Source organism: Mytilus edulis, chromosome 9 (assembly GCF_963676685.1).
Source record: "Mytilus edulis chromosome 9, xbMytEdul2.2, whole genome shotgun sequence".
Taxonomy (NCBI): Eukaryota; Metazoa; Mollusca; class Bivalvia; order Mytilida; family Mytilidae; genus Mytilus; species Mytilus edulis.
The window spans coordinates 50522739-50542455 of record NC_092352.1 but is presented as its reverse complement, the minus strand read 5'-3'; the positions used below and the strand labels follow the sequence as shown (position 1 = coordinate 50542455).

The 19717-nt window shown below is 34.3% G+C and overlaps 2 protein-coding genes across 2 annotated transcripts; both read left to right on the top strand.

The window, feature by feature from the left end:
* Positions 1-3714: 3714 nt before the first annotated feature.
* LOC139490019 (uncharacterized) lies at positions 3715-6432 on the top strand. Its single transcript, XM_071276872.1, has one exon. It carries the CDS (start codon positions 3715-3717, stop codon positions 6430-6432), a length of 2718 nt encoding a protein of 905 aa, XP_071132973.1.
* Positions 6433-8927: 2495 nt separating this feature from the next.
* LOC139490018 (uncharacterized) lies at positions 8928-10685 on the top strand. Its single transcript, XM_071276871.1, has one exon. The coding sequence runs from the start codon at positions 8928-8930 to the stop codon at positions 10683-10685; it is 1758 nt and encodes a 585-aa protein (XP_071132972.1).
* Positions 10686-19717: the final 9032 nt, after the last annotated feature.

Sequence of the window (19717 nt, the reverse complement as noted above, 5' to 3'; positions counted from 1 at the left end):
ATAGAAAGAAATAATTAAATTTACAGTCTAGTGTTTATATTTATTATTATATTCAGGATTTTGGATTAAAATCAATCGACCAAAACTTACCTGTATTATTACTGATCTATGTTTACACCTGATACATTATATATCATTATTGTTAAAACTTTTGTCACCGAAGAAGGCCATTTGTTGAGCCGAAATATTTGCAATTATTGTATAATTTATATCATTATAGATCGCCATATTGAAATACACCCAAGCTTAATGCATATCGATCAGCAACACCCCAACTTAGCTAGAGATCATATAGTCTCTAAAGACATCGGTTAGCATCTCCACGGACAAACTCCAGAAATCCCGATTATTTCAGACAACGGTCACCTTCACCAGGATACGGAACAAATCAAAGTGCAACCCCAACAATAGAGTCTTTAAACACAAAGGGTCGGGCCAATAAGCCAACACACGATTCCAAAGTCTATTGGCCATAAAACATCACCTCGTCACAAAATCGAAAAGAGGCCCACGGCCTCGTCCGATATTGTCATCAGACGCACCATTTGAAAGAGCTTATCAGTACGAGGTACTATACATGACCAGAATGTGAGCATGATTGTGGACACTGCTGCAATGATAAATGAGAAATTAATTCCGGCGGAAAATGGAGATTTTAAGACCGTAACGCTACGTGGTTTGGGTTAAGTGCTTGTTATTGGGAAGATTATAAAGAACGACTCTCGACATTTACAGAGGAACATACAATGGGATGTGTGCAAATAGCCATTAACAGAAGATGTTATACTTAGGCTAGATATTCTGGACACACTGAGCGCAGCAATACACCAGAGTACTCCCACAAATACCATCAACAATAAAGTGATAAATGCGGCATTTGTTAACAGTGGAAACGAGATTTCAACTCAACAAGTTTGCATAAATGAATCATCAGAGTTCCGACAAACTCAGACATGACTGTTACCATTAAAACTATTAATTATTACTGTCCAGGAGTGAATTTTAGGACCGTGCTCGCTGAATAGTTGCGAATTGGTTTTGCACGTAGTTGGGAAAGGAAATAGTTGCCCATAACCATTTTAAATGATGGAAATCGTCTAATCCGCATGAAGACTGGTACACCTATAGATTACATAGAATAATTTGACGATGTAGTTGGTACGGCAGATGAAAACGCGACGAGTGACGTAAGGCGTGGCATTGAAGAGACACACAACAAGGTGCCCTCGGCACTGCCTCAAAGTTCAAATGAGTTACCTACTATTCCATCTCATTTAACCGACCTATCGACTCGTTTCAACCTATTTTATTCCAACCATTAAAACTGAAAGCGTTCAATAACATGTAACATACTGATTAACATTTTGAATTTAACTATTTGTTTTTGTATATATATGCTGCCATATTTGCAAATGTATGTGTTATAGAAATAACCAACTTATTTTGCTTATATTTTAAAATTAATTGATAACAAATTCAAGAACATGAAGTCCATTTTTAAAGAATCATTACTTTAATTTCCGAAATTATATAGATTACCTCGATATTTATACCGTTTTTCCGCCATCTTGAAAATGGTAGTCATATTGGATTTTTCAGAGTGGGTCCATAGCTGACATCAAAGGGTGTATAACCAAGAACTACTATGCAAAGTTTCGTGCTTTCCTCATCAAGTGAGCAATTCTGCTCTATATCTGCACCAATCGGTCGGACTATCAAGACAAAGCAACAAGAACCTCACCAAAAAACTTGGGGTGATCTCAGGTGCTCCGGAAGGGTAAGCAGATCCTGCTCTAGAATTGGCATCACACAGTTGAAAAAACAAGTGGATCGTGTTTGTGCATACACATTCAATAAAGACAACAGTAGTAGACCGCTGCTGCTTGTCATTAATTCACTCGTCAAAAATTTAACAGAAAGAAATAGATGGATCTATTCAAAGCATTATTTTGTATCTCTGCCCATGGCGACATGTACTTCTTGGACGAAATCAAAGAAAGGGCAACAAGGTTCATCAAAAGTAGTATAGATCCCCTTTTTATGTTCATGTGAGTTTTAGTTTACTATTCTGTCTGGTAAACGTATAAAGCAAACATGTAAAGTAACATTATTAGAACTATTCAGTGTTAATGCTAATCATAAAATCTGGCGTTATTGTGTAAACATTCTTCACCAGTTTATTAATTAGATCGAATTTTGTCGATTTAATATTTTGTGTATTACTATATTTCAATTTCATGTCACTGAAAGCTTATCGTAGGTTTAATCAGAGTTATCGAACTTTTTCATCAACCCATGTGATGACAAACTATCTCGGACAATTTATCTTGGAATTTCCATAAGCTTTGGCTGACCCAGGCGCGGATCCAGAGGGGGGGTTGCGAGGGTTGGAACAGCCCCTTTTTTTTGGACGATCAATGCATTTGAATGGGGACATGTAATTGGAACCCCCCCCCCTTTGTCCTGGGTTAGGAACCCCCCTTTTTAAAATGGCTGGATCCGCCCCTATGACCACAATGTAAGAACCTTTTTATTTACTATAATATGAGCTTATAATACTGTTCAAGTAATTTTTGATACAAGTTTAATGATTATTTTCTCGCATTTTGCAATGTTTATGTCGTTGTATGGTATGTCGGTTTGACAATCAAAATACATTGTTTTGTAAACAATACTTACCTGGTATGATACTTACGTGGTTAATACTTACCTTTTTTCCCTTTTTGTAATTCCCTTGACCTGATATTCCCATTTTTTCGGGTTTCCAGTTGTTTATTCTATACCCCCTTTTTTTCGTGTGAAAAATTGTATGGAACGCATTTCGTGTCATATTTGTAATTTATTATTTTTTGATAATTTCATATAACAACTCGATATGGCTGTTATGATCATGTTTTTGTATTATATTTTGTATTAACATTTTTTATAAGTAGTTATTACTTTCTTTGTAGCTCTTCACCACTCTATCTTGTTCAGTCTACATTGATGAATAAAATGGTTTAAACTGTCTGCATTAGTTACATTATTTATTGGCAGAACAGTGAAGAGATTCAATACAGCAATGAGTAACATGGATCCATTAGAACAGAAGAATGATCAGATGTCCTAGGATGGTCTCGAGTTAGATAAGGAAACCAGATTAAGGACATTAACCGAAAAAGCTCAAATTGAATATGACAAAACGGTTACAAACTACTTTTCAAAACTTTCAGTATTGAAAAGAAACGTGGATTATGAAATCGGAACTTATAAATCTGAAGATCAAACAAAAGAATCAATATCCGTGTGCCAAAAAAGGATAGAAATTTCACTTGACAAATACCTCAATATGGCAGAAGAAATCTCACAATATCTCAAAAGGAAAAACACGGCAGATAGCCTTCAAGAACTTGAAAATCACGAATCGGTGTATACTAATGTAGAACTATCCGCAGACGAAGTATTTCGAGATATACAAAGGATACAACAAAGGACTAAAACAAAATCTGTTAAATCAGTTAGATCAAATGGACGATCGTCAGTAGCATCATCAACCACGAAAATGAAAGCTAGAGCTGAAGCAGCAAAAGCATCATTAGAATTCGCAGCTAAGGAAACCGAACTTAAGAAGGCAGATGCAGAAATACAGCGAAAACAGATGGACATTCAAGCAGATCTAGAATTTCTTAGTAAGTAAAAGAAGCAGCTCTAGCATATGCAGAGTACAAAGCAGCTATGGAAGACGATGATTCACAGCATGATGCCAAGTCATTACAAGGAATACCTAAACAAGACGAGTTAGATCGAACTAGACAGTACGTCGAAAGTCATAGAAATGTTACATTTAACAGTCAGAACTTCCGTGATAATCCGGTTCACAGCAATACTCACTTGGGCGATCATACTAGTGCTCCATTTATCCCAAGTACCCACCAGGATCAAATGCCTGTATCGGGACCTGTTGAAACTCATGATACGAACAACCCTAGTTTGAGCGAATTTTCGCGATTTCTATTAAAGAAAGATCTTTTGATGTCGAGATTTAACCGTTTCAATGACCGTCCAGAATCGTATGCACTTTGGAAATCCGGTTTTAAAGCTATTACAAAGGAACTTGAAGTGACTGCTGTTGAGGAAAGTGAACTTTTAATTAAGTGGCTTGGACCCGATTCATCAAAGTTTGGGCAAAGCATCCAGACATCAAACTTAAGTGATCCGTCGATAGGATTACGAAAGATATGGCAAAGGCTAGAAGAACTTTTTGGTAGCCCGGAAATGATAGAAACGTCACTGAAGACAAAGATCAACGAATTTCCTAAAGTAACATTTAGAGAAGTGAAACGATTACAGGTTCTTTCGGAAATATTGTCAATTAAAGAGAATCCTGTATATGAGAAGCTTCTAAGTTACTTCGACTCTTCAGTAGGAATCAACCCGATAATGAGTAAATTGCCACAATCGCTACAATATAAGTGGAGGGATAAAGCAACAAACAACAAGAAGTCAAAGAATGTTCCGTATCCGCCATTTTTGTTTTTTGTTGAATTCATATCCGATCAGGCTAGTAAGTACAATGACCCAGGATTCAAATTTGAAAGTGATCAAAACAACAATTCACCACAAGCACGGGATAAAGAATCCGGACGTTCATCTCAGAGACCACGCTTGAGCGCGAGAAACATAAATGTTAGTAAGACAGAAATTGCTACTTCCACAGAGGGTATTAAACCAATTAAGCTTAAATGTGCTATTCGTAAGACTAATCATTCGTTAAATGATTGCAGGTCGTTTTTATCTAAGTCCATAGAGGACCGTCGTAAGATAATTAAGGAAAACAGTATATGCTTCAAGTGCATCAACTCGAAAGATCACCTCAGTCGCAATTGTCCTGAAAATGTTCAATGTAAGGAGTGTGACAGCTCTACTCATAGTTCAGGAATGCATATTTACGAACAACAGAAAATGCAACCTTTGGAACCCCATGGCGGGGAGCAATCTGAAGACACAAGTAAAGTTGTTAAGGCGTGTTGCATGGACATATGTAATGGTAAATTTTCTGGAAAGTCATGTGCGAAAATACTTCCGGTATTTGTTTCACATGCAGATGATCCATCCAAACGCATCAAGACTTACATTATATTAAACGAACAAAGCAATAGGTCTTTGGGTAGGAAAGAACTGTTTGACTCATTTGACATTGTATGTAAACCAGAGGAGTATACATTAATGAGTTGCTCGGGTCGGACAAGAATGAATGGTCGACGTGTGTCAGGATTGTTACTCGAATCTTTAGATGGGTCAACAAAAATGCAATTGCCAAAAGTCATAGAATGTAAGGAGATACCAAATAATCGCGATGAGATTCCGACTCCAGACGTAGCTAATTATCACGATCATCTTCGTAGCATTTTACATGAACTTGAACCTTTAGATGAAAATGCAGATATTCTTTTATTGATAGGACGAGACCTTCTAGAAGCTCATCACATAATTGAACAACGAATCGGACCAGCTCATTCTCCATATGCACAAAGATTAGCTCTGGGTTGGGTTATAATCGGAGATGTTTGTATTGGAAATAGACATGTCACAGACTCTGTCAAGTCTTACAAGACATACATTCAAGCAGGTGGACGCCCGTCAATCTTAAAACCGTGTCCAAATGTAATCAGTGTACGGGAATTGCTGAAAACTCAAAACAAACTTGATAATATTGACTTTGATGAAACAAAATTGGGAGACGGTGTATTTGATCGCACTGAGTTCGATGACACACCTGGAAAGTCTATAGAAGACAAAATATTTCTTGATATAATGGAGAAGGATTTCCACAAGAATGAACATGGAAATTGGTGCGCACCATTACCCTTTAAACCTAATAGAGAACGATTACCAAACAATTTTCCTATGGCTTTACGTCGTGCTAAAACACTTGATAGAAGTCTTCAGTCTAATAAAGAAAAACGTGAACACTTTTTAGAATTTATGCACAATCTTATACAAAACAATCATGCAGAAATAGCACCAAAACTTGATGAAGGAGCAGAATCTTGGTACCTACCTGTCTTTGGTATCTATCATCCAAAGAAACCTGGAAAGATCCGTTGTGTTTTTGATTCCTCTGCCAAATTTGGAGATGTGTCACTCAACAATGTATTGCTACAAGGACCAGATCTAAATAATTCTCTTCTGACTGTCCTCATGCGCTTCAGAAAGAATCGTATTGCTGCCTCAGCTGACGTTCAGCAGATGTTCTATTCGTTTTCTGTTGATGAGAAGCATAGAGACTTTCTTCGTTTCCTATGGCACGAAGACAATGACCTTGATAAACAACTAGTAGCCTTTAGAATGACCGTACACGTATTCGGGAATAGCCCCTCGCCAGCGGTTGCAACATATGGACTACGAAAGTGCTCAAATTTGGCTGAACCAGATGTTAAAAATTTTATTTAGAGACACTTTTATGTTGACGATGGCCTCATATCATTAGATAGCAGTCAGGACATGATAGATCTGCTAACACGAACTCAGAAAACCTTATTGGAGGAAGGAAATATACGCCTTCACAAGTTCGCATCAAATAGTGATGAAGTAATGTCCGCTCTTCCACATGAAGATCTTGCTCAAGACTTGAAGAGTATAACGTTGCGCACGCTGTTCCTACAAACCCTAGGATTTGTAACACAATCTTCGAAATTTCCTCCGCAAAACAAAATAAAAATGTTAGCAAACACGAACCACTATAAATCAAATTCAATATATGTTTTAAATTATGTTTTTATAGCTCTTGATCATATACTAAGTAATATCTAGTATATTTGAGGATTAAAATAATTAAAATTAAAACAAAGCTATGTGAAAAAAACGGATGTCCAACGTTACATTTATGAAAAACTGTTTTGACTCTTATGTATAGTGATCATATTTGTTATTCTCTGATCTTCCGGAAACTTGGCAGGAACAACGGTATGTGTCGGTTCTTTGTGGCGTTAAAGTCGTTATTTTGCCAAATTTCATTTGACTCGGTGGCCGCATATTAAGCTTGAATAAGAAAAATGTCCAACGACGTTTTTCGGTAACTTAACGACTGAAAGTGAATTTTATAAGTAGATATAGCGGAAAACGAATAAAAAGAGTAAGACAATAACAACATTTACCAAAAGTACAAATATTTACCTCATTGTTCGTGAGTTCAAATATTGCAGATTTTATAAAATCTTCTCTACACAGTCGTTTTTCAAGCGGTAGCCATTTTGTCCAAGTTGATATTTCATTTTTCAAAGCAGTTAACGCGTATTTTTTAACTGATATTTCAATAAGTTATTTATAATTGATCAAAACAAAAGTTAGATACACGAAGAGTACAAAATGCTAAAATTCTTTTCTTATTAACTACATATTTGGGTCTTTAAGGAATAAATTTTTTCAACACATTACAAAACGGTAGCCATTTTGTCCAAACGTCGAAAAACGTCGAAAAATCCGAAAAACGCTAATTTCCGACGTTACATGTCCTAAAGTTTCAATTAAATGTTCATGATAATTAAAACAAATCGTTTGGTGAAATTTGGAAAAAGATGTTGATGGCTGCCGAAAAAAAAAAGAATAGTGCATGTTGCTACATGTATAGACTCCGACCGGGACATAGATTCGACACAGGTTAAATTTTGCAATTGTTATTGATCGTTTATAGCTTTTATCGATTTATTTAAAAGAATCGTGAAAAGAGAAATTAAATCGCATTACATGAACTTCGTTCAACTTTTGCAAAGACAAATTGGAAACACCAAGACAATCCTCTAAATGTAAAATGCGAATTTTAATTTATGTTGCGGAAAGGACTTCGAAATAGATCTTTTAAAGTAGTCTCTTCAGTAAGGTGCATTCACCAATTATATTAATAGACTTAATACAAGTCCACGGAATGTTTTACCTTGCAATTTGTCCTGCTATTCATGTTATAACTGAAAGTTATTCCTGTACTACATGTACTAGCGAAGCCGGAACTTTTCGTCAATATTAACTTGTGCATGAAATTGATGTAATTGAAAGACAAATCCAAAACAGCGACGAAAACCGTTTCATTGAATTAATAAAACCCGGGATTATATTAGCCGTTTTTACGGACAATTCAAGAGTAGATTACGTTATCTTAAAATGTATATCAGAAGTTAAACAATTTAAGCAAGCAACTTTAGAAGACTTGGAAAATAATTCTCAAGCCAAGATTCAAGAAATTGAAGGGGTGTATTTCGACAAATTATGTGCCAAGAAAAATACAATTCTATTCAAATTAATCAAGGTTAAAAATGTTTCGATTTACTTGCAAAGTGTCAGATATATTTGTATTGGGGTTGAATTAAAATATAGAAATTTTACAATAACAGATTATATGCACCATGAAAGTTAAACATCCTATCATAAAAGTTTTGCACATTATTTATGAAAACCGTATACATGTACTTCCGTCCAATTTTTCCTTCCTACATTACTTGCGACAGTAAGCACTGCATTTAAAAAAATTAGGTGAAATAACTTAAAAGGTAAACATTATTAAATCGATTTCCACAACTTGAAGTAATTTATGATAAAATGATATCACAAAAAGAATAGAACCAGAATCAACCAACAACATATAAAAAAAACGAATAAAACTTGCAAAAATTAATCAAAGTCAAAAACCATCTTTAACGCCGCATTTTAGTGTAACGTCGTGTTGTAGGAACATCGTGCACAACGTTTATAGACTTTGATTCAGATAGTGTTCCGCTACAGAGGAGTTTAGGGTTGTACTGGGACCTAGCTACAGACTGTTTTACCTATCGAATTTCTGAAGAAAGCAAACCTTTTACACGCCGTGGTGTATTATCTACACTTAACAGTTTATTTGACCCGCTAGGCTTTGTCGCTCCAGTCATAATTAAGGTAAAATTATACTGCGTGAGCTTATGGCGCAATCTGTTGATTGGGACGAACCCCTGCCGGAACACAGCAGATCGGAATGGGAAACTTGGAGAAATTGGCTTAGTGCACTTCAGAACATTACAATTCCACGCATGTATGTAAGTTCTTCATTAAGTAAAAAACCTACCTTTGAACTTCATGTCTTTGCTGACGCATCTGAAAAGGCTATTGCAGCGGTATCATACTTACGAACAATAAAACCTGATGGCAACTTTGAAACTGGATTCATTTTAGGAAAGGCAAAAGTCGCACCTCACCATGGACACACTATACCGAGGTTAGAGCTGTGTGCAGCTGTTTTGGCGGTTGACGTAGCAAAGACAGTTGTTGAGAACTTTGATGAGACTTTCGATGTTGTTAAGTTTTACACCGACAGCAAGGTGGTCCTGGGATATATTTATAACCAGACACGTCGCTTTTATGTTTATGTGGAACATAGAATCGAACGCATACGTAAGTCTACGGTCCCAGAACAATGGAATTACGTTCCAACAGCAGTCAATCCTGCAGATCAAGCTACAAGGTCAGTTTCGTCAGAAGATATTGGTTCTAGTTGTTGGTTGCAAGGACCAACTAAGTTTCTATGTGGAGAACTACAAGCTTCTGCATCTACTGAAACTCTAACGACACTAGTCAATCCAGATTTAGATAAAGAAGTACGACCTATTGTGACAGTTACAAAGACTACAATTGAAGTCAGTCATTCTATTGGATCTGAACGATTTCAAAACTTTTCATCATGGAAGTCACTGGTAAATGGAATAGCCGTTCTACAAAGATTCATTCAGTCGAGATTCAAAAAGGTTACTTTACAAGACATCGATGTAGTTAAGTCGCTCAATGAGTCAGAAATATTTATAATTAAGACAATACAAAGTGAAGTTTATAGTTCAGAAATAGACTGCATAGTAAATGGACAAAATCTTAGGAAAAACAGTAGTATTATATCTTTAGATCCATTTCTGTATAGTGAAGGCATTTTGCGTGTTGGTGGAAGACTCAATAAATCAAATCTGCCATACCAAGAAAGAAATCCACTCATTCTTCCAGGAAAATGTCATGTGTCAAAATTACTAGTGCAACATTTTCATGCCCATGTCAAGCACCAAGGACGACATTTTACAGAAGGTGCTATTCGTGCAGAGGGTTACTGGATTACAGGCTCGAAACGACTCGTATCATCAGTTATACACCATTGCGTCCCGTGTCGTAAACTCAGAGGTTGTTTGGAGGTTCAAAAGATGGCTGACCTCCCTACAGACAGAATAGAACCCACTCCGCCATTTACTAATGTGGGGGTCGATGCATTTGGTCCCTGGTCTGTTATTCATCGCAGGACTCGTGGTGGTTGTTCAAATTCTAAGAGGTGGGCTATACTTTTTACATGTCTCACGACACGTGCAATACATATAGAAATAGTCGAAGAGATGTCTTCGAGAGCTTTCATCAACGCCTTACGCAGATTCATTGCAATCAGAGGAAAAGTGAGTGTGTTTAGATCGGATCGCGGTACTCATTTCATAGGTGCAGTGGATCCTTTACACATCGAGGCAATTAACGTTGAAGATGACAAAGTTAAAACATTCATGCATGAAACGAGAACGATTTGGATTTTCAACCCTCCCCACTCCTCTCACATGGGAGGAGCGTGGGAACGATTAATAGGCGTAACAAGAAGGATTTTGGACTCAATTCTTACAGATTCAAACATAAAATTTCTAACTCATGATGTTTTAGTATGATGCTGAAGTAGCGAGTATAGTGAATCATAGACCGATAGTTTCGGTTTCTTCTGACACTGATAATCCGTTTATACTTTCACCGGCAGTGCTTCTTACTCAGTAGACAAAATCTACAATCGAAACCGATTACATTGGAGAATTTGACACAAAGGATCTTCTCCGTGCCGAATGGAAGCGTGTAATTGTTCTTTCTGACATGTTTTGGTCAAGGTGGCGCAAAGAGTATCTGAACAATCTTCAATCAAGGAGAAAATGGCATAAGGATGTTCCAAACATAAAGGAAGGAGATGTCGTTTTATAAAGAGACAAAACTCTAATTCGTAATGAATGGCCTCTTGGACTTGTAATTCGTGCATTCGCGAGTGATGATGGAAAAGTAAGAAAAACAGAAATTCGTGTGATAAGAGATGGCAAACCAACAGTTTATGTGCGTCCAATTACAGTAACTTGTTCTTCTTGTCTCTGATCGAGAACAATGCGTTTGAACTTTAAATATAAATTGTATTTGTTCAAAGATTTATTTAGTTATAGTGATATTCAGAAGACTGATATCAGACGGGGAGTGTAAAGTAACATTATTAGAACTATTCAGTATATAATGCTAATCATAAAATCTGGCGTTATTGTGTAAACATTCTTCACCAGTTCATTAATTGGATCGAATTTTGTCGATTTAATATTTTGTGTATTACTATATTTCAATTTCATGTCACTGAAAGCTTATCATAGGTTTAATCAGAGTTATCGAACTTTTTCATCAACCATGTGATGACAAACTATCTCGGACAATTTATCTTGGAATTTCAATAAGCTTTGGCTGACCACAATGTAAGAACCTTTTTATTTACTATAATATGAGCTTATAATACTGTTCAAGTAATTTTTGATACAAGTTTAATGATTATTTTCTCGCATTTTGCAATGTTTATGTCGTTGTATGGTATGTCGGTTTGACAATCAAAATACATTGTTTTGTAAACAATACTTACCTGGTATGATACTTACGTGGTTAATACTTACCTGTTTTCCCTTTTTGTAATTCCCTTGACCTGATATTCCCATTTTTTCGGGTTTCCAGTTGTTTATTCTATACCCACTTTTTTTCGTGTGAAAAATTGTATGGAACGCATTTCGTGTCATATTTGTAATTTATTATTTTTTGATAATTTCATATAACAACTCGTTATGGCTGTTATGATCATGTTTTTGTATTATATTTTGTATTAACATTTTTTATAAGTAGTTTTTACTTTCTTTGTAGCTCTTCACCACTTGTTCAGTCTACATTGATGAATAGAATGGTTTAAATGTAAACTGTCTGCATTAGTTACATTACTTAGTGGCAGAACAAAACATATTCGGTACATCATCGCGGCTAAGATTCTATAAATTGTATATATTAAAACTATAAGTTGACTTCATTACATCAAAAATTCACCGGTCTAAAATAGTAAATATACCTTCCTAATGAGTCATAATAACAGAGTAGTAGTGTTCGGATAACTAATTATGTTTACCAAAAGTTTTGATTACTGACTTTAAAAGCGGATTTTAAAAGTATAATATAAACTTTAGATATAAATAAACTCATCATAGATACCAGGACTAAATTTAGTATATACGCCAGACGCGCGTTTCGTCTACAAAAGACTCAGTGACGCTGGAATCCAAAAAAGTTTAAAAGGCCAAATAAAGTACAAAGTTGAAGAGCATTGAATATGTAAGTTATCTGTTTTTATAGTCTTCAATCCATTATAATGTTTAAGTTGAACTTCTATGAAATGTTTGATAAGGTGTTTTTTAATATTTTTCACTCTGACAACTATTCGAAAAAAAGTTTTAAGTTGCCTCAATGCAAAAAAGAATATTGAATTGATGCAGTGTTGATACATTTAACGGTTTTCAATAGGTAAATTGGTACCTTGTCATCCCTACAACGGCTTTCATTTTTTACGATTTTAAAAATTAGCTGTCGTAATGGGGAAATATTATTAACGAGATTGATACCCGACTGTGATCGCATAACCCAGCATACGAACCAACACAGTTTCAACATATGACAATCAGGAATGTGCCATTAGACGTACGGCACATACGAATCCATAAATTAACATAGAGAAAATATATAATAGTTTTCCTGGGATAAAATATATGCTGTGGAAATAATATCTTAAAATACATACACCTAAAGTCCAATAGAGGAACCGATTTCCTTAGTTATGGAACAAACCAGTTGCAATTGTAATTACCTACAATTAAATTGTGGTATCAAATGCCAGAATATTTGGCAAAATGTGTAAGAGCCGTGCGACAAAAATTGCTTCTTACTGTGAATTTAGGACGTTTATATTATCAACCTACATGTATCTGGTACATTGAATGACTCTACTGTTCAAATCTGTATACCTTCCTATTTTGATAACATAGAACAACCTATTATTTCATAAACCTACACAAAAAATAGCAGAGGTTTAATTTGTATTTATACGTCGATTACATCAAACGTGAATGTAGAACATAATACTCCCTTAACTTGAAATAACGACTCGTCGAAGTTTAGATATATTCCCTATGGCCATGTTATTACAGGGGACCTCAATATCGTCCAGGACAGAGAGGTTACAAAAGTTTTGAAAAAGGACCAAAATATCGTCCTCCATCTAAAATAGCTTGATAAGAGTGTCGTCAAGTCACCAAATATGCTCTTTCCCCGGTTTGTAAAATAGGTGTAAATGGAAAAATCTGATAAAAAAAATCTCTTGATTTTTATTTAAATAAATGCAAGAATGTTATAGATAATAGAATATCACATTTTGAAAATAATTTAGAAGTAAATAAAAGAATACATAATACGGTTTGTGTTTGTCCCGGCCGACAAAACAGAAAACAATGTGGTGGTGGTATGCCATAAATACTACACGGACGTTCTTAGGAATGAATGATTTCAATCCATCTACATTCAAGTCCATGCGCTTCACTGAGAGTCATATAGTCAACAAACATGTCATAATCACGTCAAGGCTTAAGGCTTCTTCTTAACATTTGAAGGTCCCTTCTATGTATTAGTTACTTCGACTACACACAAAAAAACATTTAAATATCGTTTCATCGCGGCCTCTAGTAAGTTTCTACAACTAATCCTTCAGTGCTTTCAACTACTACCAAAGAGCTTATAATAAACTATTGTTATAAAATATATGAACATAGTGAAATTAAATATTTTTGAAGTGTAAAATATTCTTACGATGTTTTAGATAAATAAAGTGCTTTTTTGGAGTTCTTTTGATTCTGTTGACAGTTTTATTTTTCTACTTTTTACACTACACTTTCACACTATCTTATCAAACAAAAGTTTTCCTATCTAATTGAATGATCGTTTGGTAAATCTGAAAGCAAATATATTTGCTGCAACTCATTTAAATAGATATAGGAAGATGTGGTGTGAGTGCCAATGAGACAACTCTCCATACAAATAACAATTTAAAAAGTAAACCATTATAGGTTGAAGTACGGCCTTCAACACGGAGCCTTGGCTCACACCGAACAACAAGCTATAAAAGGCCCCAAAATTACTGGTGTAAAACCATTCAAACGGGAAAACCAACGGTCTAATCTATATAAACAAAACGAGAAACGAGAAACACGTATATATTACATAAACAAACGACAACTACTGTACATCAGATTCCTGACTTAGGACAGGTGCAAACATTTGGAGCGGAATTAAACGTTTTAATGGATCCAAACCTTCTCCCTTTTTCTGAAACAATAGCATAACATTACAACAAAGAAAAACATACGATAAAATATCAATTGGCAGACTTAACTCAATCAAAAAACGTATGATTAAACAATAAACAAAGCCTTCTTCTCTAATGAGAAAGGCAAATATGCTAGATATATTTACTATAGCTGTGATGAGATGATTAAAGCTTTTAATTTTCTCCTTGATAATATTTATTTACGTGAGGGCAATAATGTGTATCGACAGGTTGTAGGTATCCCTATGGGCACTTATTGTGTCCTTTAAATAGCAAACTTGTTTTTGTACAGTTATGAACCACAGTTTATGACCAAACTCAGTAAAGACCTGTCGAAATAACATTTAATTGATAAATGCAACAACACTTACTATATTATCTTGATGATATTTTTTCTTTAAACAATCAAGAATTCTCTCAATATAATGCTGAAATTTACCAAAAGGAACTTACCTAAAATAAATCAAATTAAACGGTAATAACTGTCGTTCCCTATTGTTAATTTTCCAATTTTTCTTCGTAACTTGTGATATTCCTTTGGCACAATCTTACGTTGTTTATATTTCACAGCTCATTCGCTATATATATATATATATATAGCTATGCCCGTATCTTCTGTAACGTTTTTTTTTTTGTTTTTTTTTTTTTTTTAACGAACGTTATCTATGTATTACTGGTAAATTATTAAGCTAGGGATTTCGATACCATAAATTACTTTAAACGTTTACTAATCTTTCCATATATATAAATATTTAGTTTTGAGGTTTAGTTGTACCTGTAAAAACTTATTTTTAACGGGATAGCACACCCTTTTCTGAAATGTTGTTAACCAAGCCCGAAAATTTAGAAACAATCCTTGTAAACTTGTCGATCCTTTAAATAAACTTAATTTTCTAAAAGGTGACCAATTCAACACTGTAATAAGATCATTACATATGGTTTTTATTCTTATAAATATTGATTTTGTTATCAGTTAATTACAAGCTAACTAGATATTACGTGTATGTTACATACATATAAACATTCATGGATCTGCAATCTGTCGATACATATATCATGGCATTGCATAAAGTCATTTTTTCTCTGACTGTTGATGACGTTTTTACACGAAATCAATTGTTGGATGTTTAGTCTACGCATGATTTTTTAATTAGTTGTTAGGGCTTTGAACTAGCTGTAAGTTAACTGCGAGTACTTTCAGATCTGTACCTAGTGTCTTTGTGTTGTTGGGATGTACAAGGACCCGTCTACGTCCACTTGTATTTGTATCTACCGGATGAGTAAAGCCTTTTTCAACTGATTTTTAAAGTTAGGTTAGGGGAGGGTTAGGATCCAGATAACTTGTTTAACCCCGCCACATTTTCGATGTATGTACCTGTCTCAAGTCAGGAGCCTGTAAGTCAGTCGCTGTCGTTTGTTTATGTGTTACATATTTGTATTTCGTTCATTTTTTATACTTAAATTAAGCCGTAAGTTTTCTCGTTTGAGTTGTTTTACGTTGTAATTTAGGGGCCTTTTATAGCTTATAATGCGGTATGGGTTTTGCTCATTGTCGAAGACCGTACGGTTACCATAATTGTTAATTTCTGTGTCATTTTGGTGTCTTGTGGAGAGTTGTCGCATTGGCAATCATACCAATATATAAAAAAAGTAGATGTGGTATGATTGCCAATGAGACAACTATCCACAAAAGACCAAAATGACCCAGACATTAACAACTATAGGTCACCGTACGGACTTCAACAATGAGCAAAGCCCATACCGCATAGTCAGCTATAAAAGGCCCCGATAAGACAATGTAAAACAATTCAAACGAGAAAACAAACGGCCTTATTTATGTAAAAAAATGAAAGAAAAACAAATATGTAACACATAAACAAACGACAACCACTGAATATGCAGGCTCCTGACTTGGGACAGGCACATACATAAATAATGTGGCGGGGTTAAACGGGTTAGCGGGATTCAAACCCTCCCCCTAACCTGGGACAGTGGTAAAACAGTACAACATAAGAACGAACTATAAAAATCAGTTGAAAAAGGCTTAACTCATCAGATGGACAAACATATAAGTGGAATCTTTTTCATATTGCTATTTACACGAAATATAAAGGCAAGTTATTTTAATAACTTATTTTATGCAAACGACGAAAACCATTAATTTATTTCTTTTTGATTATTTTCATAATCCTTTGGGGAACCCCTGCATTACGCTCTTTTGACTGGATGCCCATTGGTTAGTTTCTTCACTATGTATCTTATTACACTTTCTTGCTTATCTACAGATCGATAGTTTTGTAAACAAGATTTTTATTTTGAGATTTTATAAACTTTCCCACCCTCCTTCCCCTTTTCAACACCTTTAGCTTTTTATTTAAGATATTGGTTAGATGTTCATATATATTTTTGGTCGATTACAAATGTATTTTGGTAATAACGCCAGTTTATTAAGTTTGTTGGCTACCATCTTCATTTTTGTATGCTTATGTAGCATGTGTTACATTTATCATTTTATATCTATATATTTTTAATCATAAAACTCTTCGACTGTTTTGTTCTTATGCATTGTTCATCCTATAGGATGTAAGACAATGGAAAGTCCAGACAAAAAATAAAGTTTTCGAAGGCAAATTAAGATAAATTTAATACAATTCGAAATTGATATGGTTAAACCAGCATTTGTTATAAGCGCATTTGTTTGATGAAATTAAGTTTATCATAGCATCATTCCAAAATATATTTTAGCCATAAGGACACCTTTGTATAAAACATCTTGCAAAAAATAACCAGACTATATGTTAACTCTAAATGTTTTATATAAAAAAAAAACCATGTTTTTATATTTAAAGATATATTTTTACTGACTTTTTTATGTTGTTATTTTAACTTTATTATTTTAGCAGAAATACAAGAAATGGGTAGAAGAATTTCATTGAAGGCGATTGACAATATCAAGCATTTGACAAGATTTTTTTTCTTGTCAGTTTACAGTTGATAGATGTAATTTTATATTGAAACATAATGAATAAAAAAAAACACCTAAAAGGAATCGATTACGCATCCTTAATACGAAAGAACCATCTTCCAACAAAACAAAATGGTTTGCTTTAGTATTGCATTTTTTTTTGTATAAGAGAGCTTATTTCTAAGTTTTGATGATCCAAAATTTTCCTTTATATTTCAATAAACTCGTGATGCTTGTTAAAGAGATTTAAAACAATTTAAAAACATCAGCAACCTTTTAATTTCAAAAAATATATATTTTTAACAGAAATTGTAATCAGCTTTTGGTTCAGTTTGTTGATATTGAGGTTAATAGATATAGGAAGATGTGATGTGAGTGCCAATGAGACAACTCTCCATCCAAATAACAATTTTAAAAGAGTAAACCATTATAGGTTAATGTACGGCCTTCAACACGGAGCCTTGGCTCACACCAAACAACAAGCTATAAAAGGCCCCAAAATTACTAGTGTAAAACCATTCAAACGGGAAAACCAACGGTCTAATCTATATGAAATAAAAAAAACGAGAAACGAGAAACACGTAAAAATTACATAAACAAACGACAACTACTGTACATCAGATTCCTGATTTAGGACAGGTGCAAACAATTCCACTATATTTATAGTTATCAAAGGTATCAGGATTTTATTTAATACGCCAGACGCGCGTTTCGTCTACTCATCAGTGACGCTCAGATCAAAATAGTTATAAAGCCAAACAAGTACAAAGTTGAAGAGGATTGACGATCCAAAATTCCAAAAAGTTGTGCCAAATACGGCTAAAGTTATCTATTTCTGGGATAATACATCCTTAGTTTTTGAAAAATATCAACGTTTTAGTACAGTAAATTTATAAAATGACCATATAATTGATATTCATATCAACTCTGATTTTAATTTGTAATTTAATTAATGTTTACTGCCAATTTATACCTTTGTGTGACATTAACCTTAAGATAAACAAAACTAGATGGTTAGACTTATATTTTCGAACAAGAAATCAAAGAAACAACAGACACTTCCGGTGCATCATAATTTTAAGACTTCCCCACCTTTGTAGCAATATCAAATAACTTCATCTGCATTTTGGAAATTTTCCCCAAATCATTCGGTATTCAAGAGTTTGCTGATGCTTTTCAGAATTTGTAAAACGCCATGAGTGTATCAGAGGAAAGTTGATGAAACAGTGGTCTCGTACTGTTTTTTAAGGATGTGCATCGCAAGATATTTTAAAAAACCTTGTTCATGTTGTTGACAAATAGTCTGTATCATATTCACGAATAATACACGATGGTGTTGAAGATTTTGTTCTAGGTACTGACGTTGTTCATCATCTTCATAGCGTGTTTTTGTATTCTTTTATTTATATTATTTGTCTTTATTTTGTAAATTGTTGCTTTTACTGTTTAGTCTAGTTTTGGTTATAAGCATAATATGTTATGGTTCGGTAATCATACGTGTTATGGTAATTTTTGTATTCTTCTTCTTCGTTTTTGCTTATGTTGTTTTTCTACATATGCATTTTTTAGTTTTTCTTCTTATTTATTATTCTATGACAGTTATTTTTATTTACATTTTGTCTTGTATTTCTGTTTCTGTTTGCTCACACATCGTTTTCAACATACTAGACTATTATTGGACTGGTATATGTGTGAGAGATTTAGCTAGCTATCAAGCCATGTTTTACCACCATTTTTGCATGCACCAAGTCGGGAATATGTTATCAATTTGTTTGATATGCTTGAGCATCTGATTTTACCATTTGCTTATGTACTTTCCATCTACAATTGGTTTTTTTTTTTGCCTTCAATACGGAGCCTATGTTAATGCGAACTACAAGCTATAAAAGGCTCTACAAATGACTATTGTCAAGTTATGCAATGTCTGCATTGTATGAGGATTTAACGCGAGCTTTTGTCATCAAGGTTTGTAAACATTCGACCGTTTATCATTTAGTAAATTCACTTCGAGTTCAAAATTGATATTCCCTCATTGATATTTAATAGTGTGGGAATAATCTATACAATGTATGCATCACATGTATTTGTAGTATTTGTATTTTTATCATTCTAATGAGTTAAACCTTTTTCAATTGGTGTTTATGGTTTGTTCTTATGTTGTACTGGTACACCACTATCCAAGGTTAGGAGAGGGTTCGAATCCCGCTATTTTTTTATGTTTAAACCGCTACATTCTGAATATATGTGCCTGTCCCAAGCCAGGAGCCTGTAATTCAGTGGTTGTTGTTTGTTGATGTATTACATAT

What these genes read in the sequence shown, in the direction of transcription:
- LOC139490019 (XM_071276872.1), top strand. Translation starts at nt 3,715, where the DNA reads ATGGAAGACGATGATTCACAGCATGATGCCAAGTCATTACAAGGAATA.
- LOC139490018 (XM_071276871.1), top strand. Translation starts at nt 8,928, where the DNA reads ATGGCGCAATCTGTTGATTGGGACGAACCCCTGCCGGAACACAGCAGA.